The sequence below is a fragment of the Syngnathus typhle genome, linkage group LG5 (assembly GCF_033458585.1).
Source record: "Syngnathus typhle isolate RoL2023-S1 ecotype Sweden linkage group LG5, RoL_Styp_1.0, whole genome shotgun sequence".
Lineage (NCBI taxonomy): Eukaryota > Metazoa > Chordata > Actinopteri > Syngnathiformes > Syngnathidae > Syngnathus > Syngnathus typhle.
Genome location: NC_083742.1, coordinates 6,552,867 through 6,576,085, shown reverse-complemented (window position 1 = coordinate 6,576,085; position 23,219 = coordinate 6,552,867). Strand labels below are relative to the sequence as shown.

Sequence of the window (23,219 nt, the reverse complement as noted above, 5' to 3'; positions counted from 1 at the left end):
TGCCCAAAAAATTCAAATTACAGTAATCCCTTGCTACATTGCGGTTCGTTTATCGCGGTTTCACTTTTTTTGGGGGGGAAAATATTTGAAAAAAAAACATATATAAGTCTCTCCTGAGTATAAGTCGCCCCCCACCCAAACTATGAAAAAAAGCGCGACTTATAGTCCGAAAATTACGGTAATCAATTGAAAATGAACACAAAACATACATATTTTCTCATCATCTACCAGTATTGTGTAGATAAAGCTTTATTAACTCGAAACTAACAAACATGCTTTTGATTTCAAGCACAATCACCCAGATAATCAAACAGCTGAAAACTGAAAGTTATGCAAGATGGCACTATCACATGTGACTTTTGATCCTTACTTGATCTTTGAGCCCTGTATACACCCTGGCACAAGTCACTCTTCAAAAACATTCCTAATTTAATTCACGTGAACAGATGCCGATCTTTTAAAAAATGTTTTACATTTTAATCAATTACAGTATGAACATCTGCCAGCAGGAGTCACTGTCATGATGTCCCAAAAACAAGTGGCCTCAATATTTAAATAAAAAAATGGATAAATAAATGAAAACACTGCTACGAGTTTGCTGTCAACAGTTTATGCAGCGAGTCATTTGATACCTTACAAAAACTCAGTTAATTGTGTTGAATTCAAAACACAAATCTGCTTTCTACATAAGTGTGGGCAATTGAAACAGGCCTGTAGCAAAAAAATGCTTAAATGAGCGTTGGCATTTTTCTTTTCAATGTGTACTGGATGTAACGTAATCGAAACAACTTGTGGAAAAAGATAAGAAGCAGCTATTAATGGTACCATAATCTCTTACCAATGAGTGAGACTGATAGACAGTCCCATAAATACACCTAAGATCAGAATAAGCAGACTTCACCATTCAGGTAAAAAGCTTCTGGACTTGTTTTTTTTTTTTTTATCCGAGTCCACATTCAGGTTGTGCAGTCCCACGGTGTCACTTTCCACCTATCCAGGCAGGCGTGTGTTATGTTGTGCTGTAGTATATGATGAGTCCAACTACGATGAGGGCCACCACAACTGCAACTGCGATTAACACTATTTTCATCCTCTTATTCTTCCATCTTGTTTTTTCCTTCACCTGGTTGGATTTCTTTTCAAAAGCTTTACTCTGGATGAAAACATAGAGAGACATAATATGTTACATTTATTTAGCATTTCACCAGGAAACAAAGACCTGTTGCTGGAAGAGTTGGGAAAGCACACAAACTGGGCTTTTGACCAAAAAATGGTGCAACATTTAACCAGAAACAGTCTGACACAATTCAAGGGAAATCTAATGCAAGATGTTCCAACCAGGTTTTTTTTTTTTTTTCTTACTCGGCCACGATATTGAATACCCCCCCCCCCCCCCCCTCCCAGAAGAATGCATAAATAACAATGCCATTTTCTCAGCCCTAAATCACATTGTACCAACTCCAATCCCTCAGCATCTTAAACCAACAACAGACCCACCCATCCCGGAATCAATTGTTCATCTTATAAATCATACCAATGGCCAATGATTTGATATATGCGTACAGAAGACAACTGTCAAATTTACTCAAATTAGACAAAAACCAAAAAATGGACAGAAGGGCCAGAACAGACTTACCTTTACAGACATGCTTAAATAAATGATTAACTCTTCTAAATTAAAAAGTCAGAAACACATTAAAGAGCAACTTGAGTTTATCTTAATCTAACTAATAGGCAAGAGCTCTCTTTTATTCTCTTCTGAAATGCCCTGACCTGTTGGCAAGGAGAGCCACACTATTTGTGAGATGATGCTTCCACATGTGAAACAGCTTTTAATATCTTTGGCTTTGCGACCACAAGAAGTTGTCGAGCCCCAACCCTGGACGTCATAGTAACAATATCCGGGCTTGCCATTGGCTAACAACTTTATGGAGCAAGCTCTCCAGGCATGAGACAGGGCTACCTTCTCAAATGGGCTAATTACAGGAAATATGGTGCTTCACACACATTATCAAGACACATTGTGAACTGATTTTAGTTGTAAAAAACCCCACAAGTGTTGAGTAAAGTTACTGCAATGCCCTGGTGCTGAGATTATTCTAAAATAATAATACCCGTGAACAAGAGTTATTGGAGCCACGGTAGAGTTGAAAGGGGGGGGGGGGGTGCATAAGATTCCCAGGAGCTCCATGTGATCTCAAAAAGTCTTTAAGTGTAAAAGCAAATCTACCCCGTCCTATATTGTGACATCACGTCGTCTATCATGGTTATGTGGGAACGATGTGACCCTCACTTTGACCCCCGGACAAACACCGGCCTCATGGCATGTCCTGCACTCGCTCGGTTATACCCAGGGAGACCCGCTCACTTCATTCATCTAAAGTCTAAACAAAAGGAAATACCTCTCCAAAAATAGCACCATAAAGCACAATCAGGATGTAAATTGTACATTTGTTTTCCCTCTCTTGCTCCACCTAAGGTGTATTTATAAACAATCAATTTGACTTGTCCCCTTTTGGATCCCTGTCACTAACCAATAGGATTCCACACATGAAAAGAGGAATCAAAATAAATAGTGGCGACTTTTGGGAACACAGCCTGCCAACCTTTCTTAGCAGCTCATCAGCTCTGTCCTCCAGGTCACCCAGTTTTCCAGATCGCTCTTCCGCTTTGTTCAAATTGTCCAGCATGATGTCCTTCACCTCCTCCGCATCCTCCTGGGCCTGCTGCAATCGGCTTTTCCCATTCTGTTTTGCAAACACACAACGTGGGCGATAGAGACACAGCAGGTTAGTCTTCTCACTTGACAAATAACACACTGCAACACGGAACATGAACATTTTATTAATGAAATAGAGAAACTATTTTACATATATAAAAAAAATATATGTATATATAGTATACTATATATATATACATATATATACGTATGTATATCTATACACACATTGGAGCCCTATAATCATTGGAAATTGAATTAATTAATGACACCTTTGATTTATTTAATTCTATATTTAATTCAATTGAATCATTGACATTAATCATTTAATTAATGAGACATCTATCTAATTAATTAATGGCGTATTTAATGGCACATTTATTTATTTGCTCAATTTATTTAATTCCCTATTTAATTAATAAATGAAACATTTCATGAATTAATGACTTCATGATTTTTAATTAAATATTTCATGGTGTATTTAGTTATTTAATTTTAGCACTTCCTCTGTACATGAAAGCTTGAGCCGGGATTCAAACCTTTTGATTGTGAAGCCATTTTGAAACATCCAATGTGTGATAAAAAACTTGTGTGTCTGACTTCACAAGACCAAGTTGGGTTGTTATGATGCGTCTAGTGTGTTGGTGGAGTGTTGGTGGAGTGCCCAGTGCATGCCACTTCTCACTGTCAACCCTCAACGCTGGCTAGCCGTATACGAACGGGAGAGCCGAGTGCGTAAGTCTTTCCCTGCCGGTACATTCTCAATCCAGTCCAACCCAGCGGCGCCTGGAAAGCGGACTTTAAACCGATGATGATGATAAAAAAAAAAAAAGACTTTATTCTTTAACAGTTGAAGAATGTTCCAGACAATGATGTCGCTAAAATAGGCTTCATCCATCGCCCAACCCTTCATGACAGACGGTTTCAGCAAATATATTTCTGAGGAATTCTCTTATAGCCCCAATCATAATTCCGATTGAGACTGAGAAAACTTTATTTACCCCGTGTTAGGTTTTAAATTAAGTTGAGGTAGAAAATAAGACAGAAATAACTTTCCTATCAACACAAAGGCATGAAGCTGAAATTACGACTGTTGGGCCTTACTAATGTTGATTAAAAAGTAAAGCTTAAAAGGAACTAGTAATGTCATAAAACCAAAATGAAGTCAAATTAGTTTTCTCACACACCTGCACAATGTTAACATTAGGTGAGGGGCTGCCTTGTCTTCCCAAAAACTTGCACTGAAAGTGTAATTAGTACAAGGAACCTTTGACATCTGCATTGTGAGAAAGAGAGGAAGCTGACATCTTAGAAGTTGACAGTGACAGGAAACTAGAGCAGCAAAACAGTTCATAATTCAGTGTCATTTCCTGCAAAAAAAACGACGGCACCGGCCAGCACAAGTAAACCTGACGCTTATGATTGTCAGGATGGAGTGAATCCAAGTCCACATGTTGCCATTTTTCCCCATTAGGTTACCGTAGCCAAATGGCGGCAGTAAAATAACAATAGTCAGTTTTAATTGAAGCTGGCAGCATCTTAACATGGGAACTGCTGCCCATTCCAGTTCGCCCACTTGCTTCCTTCCTTTCCTTCCTCCCTTGCTCAATTCTGCCAACATTACCTGATATAATGCTGTGAGTCTAGGGGAAACCACACCCACATCATGTTATTTCATGTCTCTGATGGGATGGAATGTGACTATCCGAGTGTGACTCGTATTATCAGTATTATAACTTAACAGTATTAAGAATCATTCTTGAATGAAAGCAGAGGGGGCAAAAGTACGCACATGCGACTTAAAGTAGAAGTAAATGGTATTTGTGTCAAAAACAAAATTGAAAATCGAAAGTAAAAATGAATTCCTGCTGTCAATTATATCCAACAACCAGTTGGATAACTTGCTACAACTACGCAAAATCCTTTCTCTCTTTTCAAACAGGTCATATACCGAGAAGAAAAAAACATCACAATACACAAGACATAGTTTTGCTAACGTTAACGAGTAACAAAGAAATGCTGAATTGGCCAATGATCACAATTGGGGAAAAAAGTTGTAATTTTTTTTTTTTTTTTCCATATTAGAGAATTTTTGCATTTGTTGTCACGGACAACTCTTGTCATTGAACACGTCAAACCATTCTCCTCAAAAGATTATGGTTGGGATCATCTTGGATGATCGTATCTGTTGCCTTGTTCCCAAGATTTCAATCATCCAAACACAAGCAATTAAAATTTCAACTACAATTGACTTTACCCCTCGCTATTTACTTTTTTTTTTCAACATTGTGTCAGTTGAAAAAAGTAACAAGTCTATTTTGAGATATGATACACAGATATGATTTCAAATGAGTGACCACAAGCGGAAAAAAAGTAATCAGAATAAGAAATCTAAAGCCAAGTACAAATCCCAGAAAAAAAAACCCATTGAAAGTAAGATTTTGTAAGCCAACTTTTTACCTTTTTCTATCATTTTAGAACAGTTAATCTCAAAGAGTGGTGTGTGTGTACTTTCTCCAGTGGTATGAGAAAGAATGACTGACTTAAATACAAATCAAATTTACAACTTTTGAAACATAAAATCCAATCAAATTCATTACAATGCAGGCATTTGTATTTTTGTTGTTGTGATTGTTGTTCTTAATGTGTCGTTGAGTTATAGTTAACATCCTTTAACAACGGTTTGTTTTAAAATATTAAATTATATTCATTAAATTTGAATTTAATCATAACTGCACTGTTGGGATGATTGTTATTATTGTTTTTAATGTGTCGTTGAGTTATGTTTAACATCCTTTAACAACGGTTTGTTTTAAAATATGAAATTATATTAATTTAATTTGAATTTAATCATAACAACACTGTTTAGATGCCGAGCACTTAGGCCTACTACGTTACTGTATTTGTGACCACTATTATGACACTTGAAGAACTGAGTATTTGACAATTGGTGTAAAAATTCTTGAGAACTATTAGAAATACAAAACGAACACTTACAGTGAATGTTGAAGTCCTCCCTTTTTAATGAGTTTAAATACCAAACGATGACGCTATTGTTAAAAAAGAAGTTTAACTTTTTTTAATTTATGTTACTCTTAAAAGATTAAGATCAAGATTAACAGTCATCGAAGGGACTTGAGAAGCCTTTTAGTTTTCCCCCAACAAACGGAAGTGTCCTTGGCGTGAGACGACAGGTAAAGCAACCTGTAAACGACTGACAGCCACTCACCATTTCGTCTGTCGCGTCTGTGCGTGGTGGTTGGGGCGATGCGGCAGCTGTCACTGGATCCACTGCATTTATTGCTCGCGAGGAGCTTTATAACAGGCCTGGGAACAGGAAGTAACGCACAAAACTCGCGTTTTACGAGGACCGCGCAACTTCCCTTTCCCTCTGCTCAACTTTCTTTCGGAGGTCTGCCTACTTAACTTTGTTCGGGTGGCAGTCCTTGCTGACACCCGAGACTGTTTGACAGATGCATTCATATAACCTCGGAAATTTAGGAATTCTCATGCGATCGGCCAAACAATCAAAAGAGGCTGGTTGCTCATTCGTTTGTTTTGTTTTTATAATTGGACATTTTTTTCGTGACATAAATATAGAAGTACTTATAATTAGGTAGGAGAAATGACGGTTTTATTTGGTGATGCGGCCGAAGATAGGTGAAATAGCTAAAGGTAGTTCAAATGAGGTTCTGTCACAAGATGGCTACCACTAGGTAAGACTTGTTTTCAATCAGTCTTTCACAATCTACTGCGGATTTTTGGATTCTGAAAACAACCTATAAACAACGTGCCAGAGAAAACTGCGCGTCTACCACCATGAAACCAAAGAAAATGTTGGCTTCGATTTTCCAGGGGTACTTAAACGCATCAGTGCTAAATCTGACATTCCTTCAGCAGACAGACATCAGTCAAGGCCTGGAGGCCAGATATGAACCATCTCATGATTTTTATGGTCCACCAAAGAAAGTGTGTCTACTTTATATTTCGTCCTATTTTTTTTTGGGGGGGGGGGGGGGGGTAGACTATATGTTTCAAAAACCTTTTACAAGTATTGTGATGAATTACTCCTTCAAATCCTTTTCTTATTTTCAAATCCCAATATTTTCCATAACTTCTGCACATACAAATAGTAAAAATAATAGAAATGTGTAATAGAAATGTGTTATAGTAGTTGATTATGCCCTATATAGCAAATTGTTTTTTAGTTTCAAGGTTATTTGTGATATTCATTGCTCAATGATTAAGGGTCTTCTGTCCAACATGAAATACAGTTTTGCATAATTCTGTCATATAGCTGAGAATTTATCAAGAGGGGGGGATAACTCATGAAACATTCAAAACTTTTTACTGTGAGAGTGCATACGATATGTATATGTATGTTTGCATTATAAAGGCTACATGCATTTTTCAAATCGCTAAAGCATGCCATGAATCTTGAAATGCAGCAGACCTCTTTTACTCTCTGCTGACTATTGCATGATATGTGACCACTAATGGGTGTTCCCCACTTATGTGCAGCGCGTGACTGCCAAAGGGGGCTGCCTCTCCGCCCTTTAGAGTCATACAAATTCCCTATATAAACACCCACGGTGTCCATGGTAGAAAAATGATGAGTTCACTTTGACCTTAGCGCTACACTTTAGGGACACATACTGTGTGTGTTTTGAGTGGTCATTTTGGTGACTGCGTGGTATTATTTGCAATAATTGTCCAGTAAAAATTTAGAATTCCCATTTATTGTCTTGTCACAACTTTTAAAATCACATTTTTTTTTACAATAACTGTGAGTAGAAGTTAGTATCTGATAAAGTACACATACAACTCAACTGTACTCCACTACAATACTATTGATCTGTGGCTCTGAAGTTGTCAAAAAAGAATATTTTTTCTTAGGGCCCAAATCCCCTGGCAGCACCCTTGAACACCTCTGTCACTCATCTAAACAATTCAAATTATTTCCTGCTGTCTTTGATTTATCCAACATGGGTTGAAGGCTAAGCAGAAACACATGTTATGAAGGACACATTTGGTACTCTTATGAAATGCAATTGTGAATCCAAAACATTCTGATTTAGTAACAATAACAAAGCTGCAAACGGGTCCTTGCAGTCCCTATGTGATAGCAAATTAATCAAATGTAAGTAAATAAGGAAATAAATCATCTGGGTTTGTCAAAGTGGCACATTTGCTTCACTGTTGTGACATTTTGGGTTTGAACATTGTGGCCTTCCTAGTTTGCATATTTCCCCCCATATCTGTGTGGGTTTTCTCCAAACAACTTCCTCCCAAGTTCAAAACCCCCTCGTCCAAAGTCAGCTGTGATCCGCTCCAGCTCATTCGCAAATTTATGAGGTCAAGCACGACAGGAAATGTATTGGTTGATGGAAGGCATTATACTACTACCTGCAGTGGAATTCACCCAAAACAAAAATGGCCAACTTTCTGTTCAATGTTCTGCATTGGCGACTGAAATATTTTTGTGTGACCTGTTATGATAAGCAGTACAGTTTTTTTTTTAACTTTCCCAGGGTTGGAGTTTTGAACTGGGGGCTGTGTTGAGGACCCCTTACAAAAATTGTGAGTTTTAGGGCATGATGAGGCCCTAATTCAAACCTCCCATTCATAGCAAAACTTCTTGAAAAAGTAGTAGCGCAGCAGCTTATTGATTACATGGTCGCCAATAATCGATACGACACTTTTCAGTCTGGTTTTAGAGCTAATCATTCCACTGAGACAGCACTTGCGAAAGTGACTAATGATCTCCTCGTAGCTATGGATTCAAACATTTCGTCTGTACTGTTACTACTCGATCTTAGTGCTGCCTTCGACACTGTAGACTTCGATATTTTATTAGGGCGTCTTAAAAGTTGTGTTGGTATTTCAGGGTCAGCACTAGGCTGGTTCCATTCCTATCTATCAAACAGGACGCACCGAGTGGTCCATGGCAATGCGTCCTCGGAGCTCTATAATGTTACATGTGGTGTCCCACAGGGATCGGTTCTCGGACCAATTCTTTTTAATATTTATATGATTCCGCTTGGGGACATAATACGTAAATATAATATTAGTTTTCAATGCTATGCGGATGACACCCAATTATATATGCCGTTATCGATGACAGATCCGCGGGATTGTTGTAATCTTGAGAAGTGCCTTGCGGAGATCAAGCAATGGATGTCTCTCAACTTCCTTCGTCTTAACCCAGATAAAACTGAGATGTTGATAATTGGTCCAGCTCGTTATCAACACTTATTCAAGGAAACCGCTATAACTATAGATAACCGTACTATCACTCAAAGCGATACTGTAACTAATCTCGGGGTAATATTTGACCAAACTCTCTCCTTTCAAAAGCACATTAAGAATATAACCAGAATTGCGTTTTTTCACCTTCGTAATATTGCAAAGATTCGTCCGATCCTTTCGACCGGTGATGCGGAAACTATTATACATGCGTTCGTCACGTCGCGCCTGGACTACTGTAATGTACTATTTTCGGGTCTTCCTAAGTCCCGCATCAAAAGTCTACAGTTAGTACAAAATGCCGCTGCAAGGCTGCTCTCTCGGACAAGAAAATTTGATCACATTACCCCAATACTAGCCAACTTACATTGGCTTCCGGTCCATTTAAGATGTGACTTCAAGGTTCTTCTATTAACCTATAAATCGCTGCATGGCTTAGCGCCTTCATATCTCGTCGACCTAGTTGTTCCTTATGTTCCGTCTCGTAACCTTCGTTCGCAAAACGCTACCCTTTTAGCGACACCGAGGGCTAAGAAAATGTCTGCAGGCTCTAGAGCATTTTCTATTCGGGCTCCAGAGCTTTGGAATGCCCTACCAATGGATATTAGGACTGCTACCTCAGTAGAAACATTTAAGACACGTTTAAAGACACATTTCTATGACATGGCCTTTAACTAACCTGTAGTGGCCGATTCGGCTGGAGTTTGTTTTCTCTCCCTCTCCACCCCCTCCCTCCCCCCTCCCCGGCCGGGGAGGTGGTTAGGTGGTACCCATGCTGACAGCGGCTATCTGGATTCTCGTGGCCAATTCAGGATAGGGGAACTGCAGCTCAACCTCCTCGAAGAGCACTGCCAGGACAATTGAGGGCTCCTTTCGGCAGCCCTCTGCTGTGACATGGACATCCACTTTTTATTTAATTGATTTTCATGTTGTATCATTTGTGCCCTCTCTGCATCCATTTCAACCTGGTGATCCTGAAAGGGGGATCCTTCCATCTGTGGTCCCTTCTCAAGGTTTCTCATTTTCCCCCTGCTAGGGGTTTTTAAGTTTTTCCTTGCCCTTTTGGGAGCTTAAGATCAGGGGATGCTTTGAGAATAATTGTCAATTTCTGTCTATGTGAAGCCCTTTGAGACTGCTTGTGATTTAGGGCTATACAAATAAACTTGACTTGACTTGACTTGACTTAATCAAAGGTGATTAATTTGTTATATTAATAATCATTTTGGAATGAGAAAAAGTGGAATGTTATATAAAGGCTATGTCAGTCACCTGACCTGAATCTGAATCTGACGTCAACAAGTGTGACAATATACCGCAGTCATCACAGTGAATTAGAGGCTGATTATCATTCAAACAGAAGACGAACATGAGTCTGCCCAGAACCGAGCAGGTCAAAGACCCAGCAAACAAAAGGCTTTTTCTGGGAAAAGCAACAGAAGTACAAAGGCCCATAGTCAGCATTCCGACCACCGTGTTTTCCCATAATTGTCTAATTGTCATCCATGGGTATTTGACTGGCATCCGCATGACAGTCTGAGCTCTCGCAGAAACAAAAGAGCCGTTTTCCTCCCGCTAAGAGCCTGCGTTATTCCAAAAACTCATGTCTTGTTCCAGGCTAAAACCTTAAGTTTTATCATTTGTTGACAAAACATTTGGGACATGCAGTAGTGGTTCACTGTTGAGTCAACACAACTGGTTGGCCTTTTATAGCCTGTTCCAAATTTGGTCTAATTCCTCCTTTTTGTTTGCTTGGTATGTGATCTTGAAATATAATTTGCTTAGTGGGGCAATTGGGGGATTTCCTATTTGTGATATCCTGTTTCTTTGGTTTGATATGCTTTCCCTCAAGTGAATTGAAAAAATAAAATATGGAAAATTATTGTCCCCCCTCCACAAAATAAATAGAACATCCAAGAAAAGATGGTGACTGGCAGTAAACAAAAACATTCACATAATCTATCTCAGTTTGAAAATATTTGTAGATGAGTTCACTGTTTTGGCATGCTAGCTCCAAATTATTATGGGCCATTATTTTGTAGAACTCCACCTCTTATCCACACATATTAATACCCTTTCTAAAATACATGTAACATTTAAGACATAACCTATAGATTTTTTTCTGTGCTGGGAAAATATGGGGAATTATTAGTAAGTACCACACTGAACAGAAAACAAAATATGTCAAGATATTTCCCTCATATTTCCTTCCTGGTTCCTGGTTGGTCATTTGAGGAACAATGGTGAGTCTTCTCAGTTGGAGTTTGTCTCCATCTTGTGTCTTGCAAAAGCATAACAATAGTAAACAATTTCAATCATTACCTATATATAAATATCTGTACATATACATATATAAAAAAAATATAAAAAATAAATATATATATAATATAAAATATAAAAAAATATATAAAAGATTAGTTGCCACTGTCATTCAGTCCGGGTTTCAAATCTTCTGAATAGAATTGAATGTTCTTCCCCATGCGTGAAAAATTAGTGTAAATAGTTGTTCGTCCAGTGACCAGGCCAGGGAGTGCCCAGCCTCTCACAACCATGCAGCTTACCTGATGTTAAAATTCTTAAGATCAAATAAGAAATATTACTTGATATCCACAATATATAAATCAGAAAAGACAGTATACCTACATTTCTGATAATCATCCAATATTGATCTTGTGCTGCAGGGTCACATAGTCCTTTTTCTTTTTTTTTTTTTTTTTAATTGAGTTTTACAGGTTATAGGTAACATTAATAGTTAAAAAATAAATAAAAGACACACACGCTGTGGGTCTTTTTCGGATCACAAAAAAAAAAAAAAAACTGTCATCAAATGTGCAGTCATTTTACACAGTGTCTCTTGCATATGGATTGAACAAAGGGGAGAATCCGGCTTGGTTCAACAGATCTTTTTTAGCATTGCATCTAATCATTGCCATGACATTCATCGTCCATTTTCACATGAACTCAATGCACTGCATGCATTCCATTATTGTTTGGGTTACAGTATATCTCTTTTATTATCCCAGTGCACGATGGTGGCATTGGCGGGGTGAAAATGATCTCTCTCAGCTTGACTAGCCAAAAGATGAGTTTCCCACGAGTCATGAGCGTGCTGATACTGGCCAGGTCAAAAAGCAGTGAAGGAAAAACACTGCCTCTGACTGAGAGGAATTCACTTTGCAAAAAAGTTTACACAAAGTGTTGAGCAGCTTGGTGAAGACAACATACAATCACGCTCAGTTTCCTTATTTTACTGACTGTCCACTCTTGCATTCATTGCTATAAAACAAGCATTCACATCAATGCTGCTTTTGTGTGAATGTTAATAAACAGCCAATTAACTCACGTGTGTGCAGATAATTTGATTAGCGGCGTGTGTTATTATTATTGTTATTCTACTTTGAAGAGCAGTGTTGTCGCTCAATGGATTTAAATTCAAATCACACTCCAGGCTTGACGCTGGCCGTGTGGCCACTTCACTTCCTTTCCATGAACTATTCAAGATGTTCCAATGCAAATGTAATGCAACTTTTCTTAGCATCTTTCTGCTAACTCGTTAGCCTGCCCAGTACTTCTTGCTGGTGACCATACTTCGCGGATTTCACTTAGCGCGGGTGGTTTTTGGAACCAATTATCCGCGATAAACGAGGGATTACTGTAGTTACTTAATATACTTAAAACTTAACTACTGAAAATACATGTTTAAATTCATCCATGATCCAAACAGCGAATTAGAGGAAATGAGTGGCAATCCAGATGCAACCATTTATGTTGCTTTTTGGAATTCACACATTTCATAAATGTTAAAATTCTTCCACGAGCAATTTCATGTAATATTTCTTTCCAAAAGAGGAATTTAATGCATTACTGCTCAACTATGAATGACAGTTTTGCTAACCTAATGTACATAAGCAGTACCAATAGAGGAAGTGGATGGACGGATGGATAAATAAAATACCTTCGGTTGACCATGAATATATATTTTTTTAAGAGGAAGCTTACTTGATTGCCAGTAGGAAGACCAGCTCATAGCCAGCGTAAGGGGGGAAAACATGGTACTGAAAATATATTTTTTACATTGTTTGCTCATTGCACAAACAAAGTGGAACAAATTTTATTTCAGGCCGGCAGCCAAAGAATAGCCCGTTTCCTAAATAAGACTTTTTTCCCCTGCAAATCTCATGGAGAGACATAGATTCAAAAGCCAGTAATGCTTTATTAATGTTGAAATGTTGTACAGTCAACAAAAGTACAAAAATTCCATCACTAGTGGACTACAAAGTGAAGGCTTGTCATGCATTTTAGTGTAATACTGTGTTATCAAATCCATTTCAGAAAGATGTGACAATGTTTTTACACTAAACAATGAATACAATCAAATCCCTATCAGTAATAATAAGATTTAAGATTCAAGAATCCTGGGGTGATGCACATTTTACATAAATGGTTTCTAAATGAAGGCAATGAGAGAGACCATGGGGGGATACTAACTGTTTGACAGTGCATTGGCAAATGAACCACCCCAGTCCACTGGCTGTGAAAATCTTTTGGGATTGAAAAGTAGCAAGCGTTTTACCTGTATTGATTTTATTTAAGAAATGAAGACAACACATAATAATTTTCAGAAGAAAATGTCTTTATTTCATATAAGAAAACTAAACTAAATGTAATTTTGAGTTGAAAAAGCTGGTTAGCTGATCAACGCTCAAGAGGTCATCACAACAGTAACAGGTGAGGCTGGATCCTCTGAGACTCACATACTCTGAGCCAGGTGAACGCGGTAACATTATAACAGAATCACAAAGAAATTACAAGAGGAACAGGTCGAGGGTTAATAATAATAAAAAAATAAAAGATAAAAAAAAGTATATGCAGCCTATTTTTTTTCTAGAAATAAATGTACGTCCCTAATTGTCTTTGATACAAGCGCAGCTCAAAATTTATTCAAAAAAAAAAGTAGACTGACAACATAATGTATTTAATAAATACCCCTAAATCATAGACACTCATTAACATAAAGCTGAATCCGTATATACTGAACACATAAAAATGGGAATATTTCGACTATACACAGTTAAAGGGAATTAAATTGACCTTCAAGATTTACAGTGCAGTGGGGTGGCAGATTTCCATCGTCACACTTGCACATCAATATTTGGGTGTCATCTCTCAAAAATCATCTTACAAGCTTTTAAGACAAACAGATATCAGTTTAGCATAAGCAGAGCAAGAGGAGCCATGAGACCTAAGTTGTTGACCCGGCTGGTCCACCGATTGACATTGTGAACCAAGTTGGGGCTTTTATGCTTCACGATGTTGACGTTGGCACGGCTAAGTGACAACCGCTCCTTTTCTTTGGTTAGTAGGCAAAGAAACAAATCAGGATAGCAGCTATGAGTGGAGAGAGAGAGAGTGTGAATGCAACAAAACTGAGAACAGAAATAGGCATGAACTGCCAAGCGTCAAAGCGTGTATGCTAAAACGAATAGATGTTTGTAGGACGGTAACAAGAAAAGCTACCACTTCAACACTGATGTGACTTTTCAATAACGCAAGTGTCACATCATGCTTTTCACCAACCAAAGGAGCTAGTTTCGACAAAAAAAACTCCCAGTGTCATTTGGAGACTATTTAAATGGATATTTAATATGGAAAAACTACCTTTGTCTGGCTTCAAAGCTACAAAATTCCAACTTTTGAAAATATTTCAGCCTTCCTTCACTGTGACCTTCAGTAAAATGACATCTATACATTCAACAAGTCAAACAACTATCAGGAAAGCAAAGGACTCCCTATTGATATTTTGATACAAATACTGGATCGAGCTCATTCAGGCTTGAACAATTTCTCGACTAAACCTATTCAACCGCATTAAATATACTTTGACATATGTGAAAGGGTCAATAAAGTGACTAACACCAAATCATAAAAGAAAAATCAAATAAAAACTGAAAGTCACTGTTAGACTCAGCCTAAAAATATATCAAACATTTCAACAGACAGCAAGGAATTTGCTTAGTATGTCCTATCATTTTGTAATCGTGCAACAGGAATGCGCTCAATGATTAAATTATATCAGTATGTACAATTACTTCAAGTATGTTTTTATGGTCTGGGCGTGGGTTCGATGATAGGCGGCACAGGGGCACTGACTGGGATGACACCAGTGGCCAGGAGGATAATGATGAGCACGATGATGAGGACGACGACCACGATGGCAACGATCAGCTTGACATTCTTCCACCAGTAGGAGCGAGCCACTTTATGAGACGTGTGCTTGAAGTGCTTAGCCTGCATACAGGAGGACACCCCACACATTTCATGCTGTGACAGCGCCTGCGTTTACGTGTATGAAATTCCTAATCACAGTTAGGATTAAAATGATGATTGATGCACTGTTTTCATGGACAGTAAAAATATTGAGACTAAATATTAAGACTCAGTTTTAGAAAACTGGTGAGCCGTGATTGGTTGTGACCCGATACCTGGCAACTGTGGTGTTATTTTCAGTCAACAGAGAATGGCAAAATGGACACCCACTGACATGGATAAAAACAGGTGGATTTTGCCTGTTAAATTCATATTTCTCAAACAGAATTCTTTAAAGTCAGAAAGTGGGAATTCTCACTTTAAAGACATTCTGACTTTACAGTCATAAAGTGGAGTTCTGACTTTATTCTCAGAATTCTGACTTTAAAGTCAGAATTCCCACTATTCAGTCAGAATTCTGAGGAAAAAAAAGTCAGAATCCTGTCACCCCCTTTTTTTTCTTCACTGGCCCTAATCCTTTTCTGTAAAAAAGTGTCTTTTAAAAAAAAATCCTCAGATCATCCTTCTGGCATTTAGCAAATAGAAATAATTACCACCAAATACTCATGAAATGTAAGTAACTTTCTAATAGACGAAAAACCTAATGAAAAATTGTCTGAAAAATCATTATTCTGACATTTTGCAAATAATTTTCGTCCTTCTAACTGATCTAAAATTGGAAAGATTTAGTCTGATTTCACGTCAGTAAACTTCCGGTTTCAATTGTATACCGTATAAATAAAAGTGCAGGAAAGGAGGCACTGAATAGTTTTAATTTGTAAGCTGTTCAGCGGCTTCTACAACCAAAAACAAAGAAGATCTATGCAAATGCAGTTATATGTGGCTCTGTTGACTTGTAATTCAGGTTTGGCTGATAAGAATCGCTGTCATCACTGGCCTCTTTGTTTGTGAGTACAGTCCACAAAGCAAATACCCATCAATTTATTTCTAGAATAAAAATCCTAAAAAAGACTGACCCCATCTTGCAGGTCCTCCGACTTGCCCACAAGATCATCCAATCTTTCCCCTCGGGCCAGGATTCGGTCCACATTCTGAGTCATGATGTTTTTCACGCCATCTACTTCATTTCTTAAGGCGGCCATTTTATCCAATGACTCTGGTGCTCGAACCTCACCCCCTCGCTCCTAAGCACAGAGTAGGAAAAAATGTTAGTCATACATTGAAATTGGCCCATCATGTTTTGAGTGCTGATGTTAAACTGATCTCACACCCAAGCTCTACTATCTCCATGATATTACCAGCCAATTAGGTCATAGTTACTCTGATTTATGTTCGCAGATGATATGCATGACATTTCTTGTAAGAACCACCTCTCAGCACAATGGAACCTGAAACGTAAATTGGATATACTATATGTGTTGGTGCAGTGTTTCTTGACCTGAAAAAGGCTTTTGATACTGTTACCCATGAAATTCTTAATAGACTTCAATTTCTCGCCCGAGGCAATTCAAATCATCCTCAAGAAAATAATGTGTACAAATTGACAGTGTCTTGGATGTCTCTGTTGGTGTGCCGCAAGGATCAATACTTGGTCGCCTGTTATTCTCCCTGTAAATAAATGATCTTCCCAAAACATGTAGTAACGTGAATTTTTAAATGTATGCAGATGCTGCTATAAATTACACTCATGCAAGGAGTGTTAAAGAGTGTTCTGAGCTCAGCCATGGAACAAGTAATGGGATGGCTTTTTAAATCATGTTTGCTTCAAGTCACGTCAAGTCACGTCACGTCAAGTCAAGTCAAGTCAAGTCAAGTCAAGTCAAGTTTATTTATATAACCTTAAATCACAATGCTTCTTAATTAAAAAAAAACAACAACCGTCTGTTTGATGTTTTCAAAGCAAGCAAAGGAAATAAAAGGTTCCGGGGTTTTCTTGAGAGGAGAAGAATTACAACTTTTTTTTTTTTTTTTTAATCAAATACAAATACGGTCTTTTTTAACACTTGGTGCTGCCAGAATGGTTCTCCATTCAATGTTTTTCCCCCTCATATTGAATACTGCATCACAAATAAGTGAGTAAGTAAGTGAGTAAGTAAGCAAGCAAGTAAATAAATCCCTCTGAAGACCTACAATCTGGAACCGGACCTAAACTAAAATTTCACGATACTTGGAGTTTAGCACATTGCGTCGATCTTAGCAATGTACAGACTAAAGTCCAACTAAAGTAGGGGAACTTATATGACCATGTTATTATACTTGTCGTCTGACACAGACAGATGGGTTGAGGTTGTATGTTCTCACTGCTTGCATGCTTTTTCTCAGGGTACTCCAGCATCCCCCCACATTCCAAACACAAGCATGATAAGGGTCAGTGAAGACTCAATAGTCAGTCCTTGGGTGTGAATGTGAGGCTGAATTGTTGTTTGTCCTTTTATGCCTGGTCATTTGCTGTGCACCCCGCCTTTCCAGCCACAATTCGAATGAGCAAAAGCAGTATTGAGAATGCATCAATAAATGTATATGATTTTGATTTGGTCTGAACCATTTTTAACCATCCGATTTGTCTATTTATTGAGAAGACTAGAAGAAGACGAGGCCTTTATTATCATTGGCAAAGCTGCCATTTTCCCCTTTGCTGCAAAATATTCATTAACAATATTGTACATAAAGAATCTTAATTAAATGCAGCCATTGAACGGTCGGCTCAATCTTGAACTAATATTTATAACATGCAATGTTCTTGTGAGATTGCAACTCCCAGGGGGAAAAAAAATCACCTGAAGTCACAGTTTGTTTAAAAAACAAAAACAAATAAAGTGCAGCATGAATTAACTATTTGACGAGCTCCTTATCAATTCCATGATGCATTCAAGAAACCGACTGGCATTAACATCATTAGCATGGACATAAACAGAGCTAATATGCCACTCCTGTGCTTATGCCATAGAGTGATTTTAAAACAAATACAGGCAAAGTGTTGCCATATTCTATGTTCATGGATGGCCTGAAAACTTAAATATCAAGGATGAATGAATTTATACTGATAACACACACTGGGCATAGACAAAAAAAAATTAAGGTAGTTTCACTCCACCATCAAACACAGCAGAGAGTTTCACAATGGACCGAGGTCACTGTCTGGCCCTGTACCTGTCATTCGGGTTTGGTCACTGCAGTGTTCTCAACAATCTGTCGTGTATTTTTTTATTAACTTTATTTACAGCTCAGCACATACTACATAGTATATAGGTATCTATTTTTATGAATCATCAGATTGATTAGGTATTTTGCCAAATGAGTATTAACATCAGCAAAGAAAATCTATGATATGGCAGATCCAACTATAGACCCGAGGTTTGGTATTTAATCAGAGTCCAACTTAAGGCAGCAGTAGTTTTACGTTATATAGTGCATAACTACACTTGCGTTTCAATAATGTTAATGCCAAAACCTGATGTGCGCCACTTTGTCATTCGTCATCAAACTTAACACTAACCGGTTCTTTTTGGGTTAATGCCAACAATGGTTAACTTATTGTTACACTTGAATAATTTTTACGAATGTTAAAAAAAGAACTGCACAGTTACTATTGAGATAGTTTGTCTCATAGATAGATGTATATGATTTTCCTGTATTTGTCATGTGAAACATTGTTTAGAATTACAAAACAAAGGTCCACTAGCATCGTGGTACGGATTGCCCTCTGCCTATGAGGTTAATGTTTGTTTTGTACGTTATCAATCTCACAACAGGGTTTTTCACCCTGTATTGGCAAGCTCGTTCTTTGTTTTGACTTGTTGACAAAAACACTTTCAAATGTACCATTTGGCATGTAGACATCCACATGCTGATGCCATCTCAGGTTGGTTCAACTGCAAGTAAGGCCGTGACCTCACCGCGATTACAGAGCAGAAATATGATAGCAGTCTGGCGTTCCATTGTATACAGACAGGTACCAAGTCTCATGAGTCTCCATTGTACCGTAAACATGACGTCTCTAGGAAACAGGTTTTGCTGCATCACTTGCTGTCCTCCACAGCTTTCTCTACCTCCCTGTCAATGATTTTTCCAACTCGCCCAGTTTTCTTGTTCATGTCCTTTCATTTATTAGTCATTACGTCAACTTTTACACTTTGTCGAGAACAATTCTACATGGTCAAAAGTTCCTCAGTCGAAATGCATATTTACTGTTACTGCTTTCCACTGAAGTGCCATTGGGGCAGAACAACAAACATTTGAATTATCCATGGGAAACTGTTTGACCAATGAATCAAATAATACATTTCCATAAACATCAACTTCGATGCTTTTTGGTGACTGTACCAGTCTCATTGTACAGCAGACATGATATTTTACAACCAACTCCATAACAAAAAAATTTATATTTGAAATTATTTTTAAAAAAGAAGGAAAAAAAAAAAAAGAAACCTGAAACATTTGGGAGAAAAAAACCCTCAAGACTGAATAGACTGAAAAACCTTAGATCAGGGGGTCCTGAATCCTGGTCCTTTGGGTCTGGTTTTCTGGATGTTTTCTGTCTCCCTGCTGCAACACACACCTTATTCAAATGATCAAGATTGTTATAGAAAACATCTAGGAAACCGGACCCTGGGGACCAGGATCCAAGACCCTTGCCTTGGATTATTAATGATAGCAGCACAGAGTGTCCCTGTCCCTGGAGTCAACAAGACTGTTTGCTGTAATATCTTTACAGATCCATGATCATGAGTCGATCTGCAAATAATGACATCACAACCAATCATAGATGGTTTGCATGAACATGCAATATATCTGCCAATCTGATCAGACCTGTGTAAAGTCTATCATACGCAACATAAAAACCAAAATGTGAGAAGGGAGATAAAAATAAAACATTGCGATAATATGGCTGAGTTCAGACTTTTCCGACTGAAACTTGTGTTAAATGGGAGTCAACTCATAATTGCCACCATTTTTAGTGATTGATAAACTAATTGATAAACCCAATTCACGTTCTAATGTGTATGCTTATTCTTCCCATCTTACAATACAAGACATGGAAAACGTGTACAGCAAATGAATTTCCGAGGCACTAAATATGCCATTAATTAATCGGAGTGAAGACAGTTTGTGAAGTCAAGTGACTTAATGGTCTCTTTTTTATTCATAGAAAACGCCCTAAGTGGTGTGAAGACTTTCATTGTCTCTCTGTTGCAACATGCTGATGACACACTGACACCTTAAGGTCAGACGCCACTTCTCTGTGAAGATATCCTGTTTGAACCATTTCAATGAATATGGTATGTATGGTAAGGTTGATCAATTGTTAGATGGTCTCATATCAAAATGTGAACAGAATGACAATGAGGAAAGTTTAAATACCAATTCTAATTGAACATGGAAATATATCGGTGAGTTTGTCAATCAAACATGTACATTACAACTTTAGGCTCCTTGTGAGAGAAGTTGTGCAAAACCTAGTGAAAAATTGTACAGCTAGACATGTATTAAAATTTTAGAGAAGAATTTCCACCGTGGTACATATACAGAGATGGTACTTCAGCATAATCACAAGTATTTCTACTTATTGTAATTATGATACGCCCAACTCCACTCCTGTGATCTGTAAGCAGCAAGTTAAGGGTGTGCACTTTTTGCCACGTGAAAAATGAAAAACAAGATCTCAATCGTCTTCACTTTTAATCTTTTATTTTTTTTTAATATTTGACCAGTTTTTACTCGTCTGATTTGAAAATGAATTTATTTTGTAGCTTTTACTGTATACAATATGAGGTGCTCATACATTCGTTTGGATTGACAGTCATAATGGCCCTCCGAAAGAAGCTATGACTACAATGCGGCCCGCGAAAAAAATGACTTTGACACCCCTGACGTCGCACATTGGTGTCAAACTCAAAGACTGGAGGCCAGATACGGCCTGCCACATCCTTCTGTGTGGCCCACGAAGACAAATCAAATTCATGTCGGTACTAAAATTGCAAATGGTCTTCACTTTTAAAAAAAATTAGATATTGCTAGCATTTATATTTGCAAAATATTTGGACATGTTTTACTTGTTTCAAATTTGAAGACTAATCAATTTGTCGTGTTGTCTATACTGTGTCCCCTGGTAGCACATGGATGTTGCCATCTGTCAGTGCACATACAGTACAGCCTGCAAACGGCAGCAAAACAAAGCGGATAGCACATACTGTATGTGGGACGACAGGAATCTGCCATTCTCCTTTCTCCCTCAATCCCTCTTCTCTGAAGATTTTTGTAATGTGAAACATTTCAAACAGCACATGCCTCTCAGACTGAGTCATGTGCTGCTGTAGAAGGGATACAAAAGGTGTGAGGCATTTTGAGTTGGAAAATCATTGGGCCATCCATCATCCAGTGTTTCATGCCTTCAGGACACACTGCATCGTCATCCAATGGCATCATGGAACGACCAGTTTGTGATTATGAGTTTCTTTATCACAAAAAAAAGGCCTAAAAAATATGCCCAGAGTGCATCTGCAACTTTCCCCAAATTGTTTGCTAGTCAATAAAACAATTAGCGACCCTTATTGGACGTTTTCTAAAAAAAAAAAAAAAAAAAGATGATAGTGTTTATTTGGAAGTTATATTTTTAAAACAATTTAGTAAAAAAAAAAAAAAAAAAAGTTCCGACGTGCAGTTTAACGGGTAGAATTGAATGCTCCGGTTGGTAGTGAAGCGTCCTGAGGCCCAAGTACGGGAGTACAAACAATTTAGTAAACAGGACAAACTTTAACAAAAGTTATACGTCAGAATCATTCATGAAGACGACAAATGAAACTCGATTCTGAGAACGTAACCACGTCCAGAACACTAATTTTGTGTCAGTTTAGCACGATCAAATAAATAGCTTGCTTCTCGACAAGGAAATGAGAACATGACGCTCAACAGGCAGCTATTTTGATGAGTTTTCTCTTGAGTGCGAATAAAGAGATCGGCTCGGAAACTTGTTTCGAACAAACTGTTAAACATGTTAAGCAAATAAATTGCGTTTGTAAACAAACACACACAATTGCTGATAACGCCAACGTACAAACCCCAATTTCTTAACCGGAGTAGTCAAGCGTCGAATATTCCTTACCGGATCATAGTCCATCGTGTAGCAAAAAGTGCAGTTTTCTCCAAACACAAGCGAGACTTTGACACAGTTCGTACTAGCTTTAATTCTTCAGCGGCAGAATTACTCGACGAAAGAACAGCACCCTTCCCCTTGTTGAACTTCCTGGTTGTGTTATTTTTTCCCCGTCTCATTTGAAACTTCATTCCTTCGACCCGAGTGTCAAGTTTGCAATATTACTCACTGACTGACACGTTTTTTTTTTGTGTGTTATTACTGAATGAAAATAGCATTCACAGTCCGCTTTAGTGCTTCACTGCTCCCTGAATCAAAGAAATAATTCATATTGTTAATTTCCCCCATTTTATTTCGTCTTATTGCAACGTGCAGTACTGGCATTTAAGTAGCAGCTTTCCTGTCATCAAATTCCAAAACATTTCTATGACTTCTTCATTGTCACACGTCACATTTTTTAAACGATAAATCAATTTATCTTGGCTGGAAGTAAAACAATATTTATTTATTTTTATTTTGAAGGCCCTGTAGTGCTTTTCCTTTATTGACGTCAGTGGTGCAACCCAATGACGTCATACTCCGCTGTTTCCACCGTGCGTTATGACAATCGTCAGGACTAGTAACTACTGAAAAAGAGATGTACCATTCTTTACAGAACTCCAATGGGTAGCCTACCCGTTTTGACCCAATAGCACACATGTATCAAACTCAAAGCCCGTCATTACAGCAGTTCCTGTAACTGTGCACACTGACGTCATGTCACGTTCCACCCAGCAACCAGCACCTGGCCCGACAAACCGGTTCTACCGATGTAGGAAGGTGGATTTTCACTAGTTAATTTGTTCTCGACCGCTTCAGGATGATCTTAACGCAATAGGTTACAAGCTGCCTAATTAT

General features: G+C 38.0%; 2 protein-coding genes across 2 annotated transcripts; both read right to left on the bottom strand.

Moving 5' to 3' along the window:
• Window positions 1–594: 594 nt before the first annotated feature.
• On the bottom strand, window positions 595–6,164 carry vamp5 (vesicle-associated membrane protein 5). Its single transcript, XM_061277864.1, has 3 exons — window positions 5,949–6,164; window positions 2,607–2,747; window positions 595–1,153 (listed from the first exon to the last, which is right to left on the bottom strand). Exons 1-3 carry the CDS (start codon window positions 5,949–5,951, stop codon window positions 1,010–1,012), a joined length of 288 nt encoding a protein of 95 aa, XP_061133848.1. The 5' UTR covers window positions 5,952–6,164; the 3' UTR covers window positions 595–1,009.
• A 7,410-nt stretch (window positions 6,165–13,574) lies between these two features.
• On the bottom strand, window positions 13,575–22,500 carry vamp8 (vesicle-associated membrane protein 8 (endobrevin)). The gene is made up of 3 exons (XM_061277959.1): window positions 22,332–22,500; window positions 16,246–16,413; window positions 13,575–15,250 (listed from the first exon to the last, which is right to left on the bottom strand). Exons 1-3 carry the CDS (start codon window positions 22,344–22,346, stop codon window positions 15,065–15,067), a joined length of 369 nt encoding a protein of 122 aa, XP_061133943.1. The 5' UTR covers window positions 22,347–22,500; the 3' UTR covers window positions 13,575–15,064.
• Window positions 22,501–23,219: the final 719 nt, after the last annotated feature.

Bases quoted from the DNA above. Each gene is read 5' to 3' on its own strand.
- vamp5 (XM_061277864.1), bottom strand. The intron at 1,154-2,606 runs GTTGGCAGGCTG...GTTTTCATCCAG, and splicing joins CTGATGAGCTGCTAAGAAAG to AGTAAAGCTTTTGAAAAGAA.
- vamp8 (XM_061277959.1), bottom strand. The intron at 15,251-16,245 runs GTCAGTCTTTTT...TCCTGTATGCAG, and splicing joins CGGAGGACCTGCAAGATGGG to GCTAAGCACTTCAAGCACAC.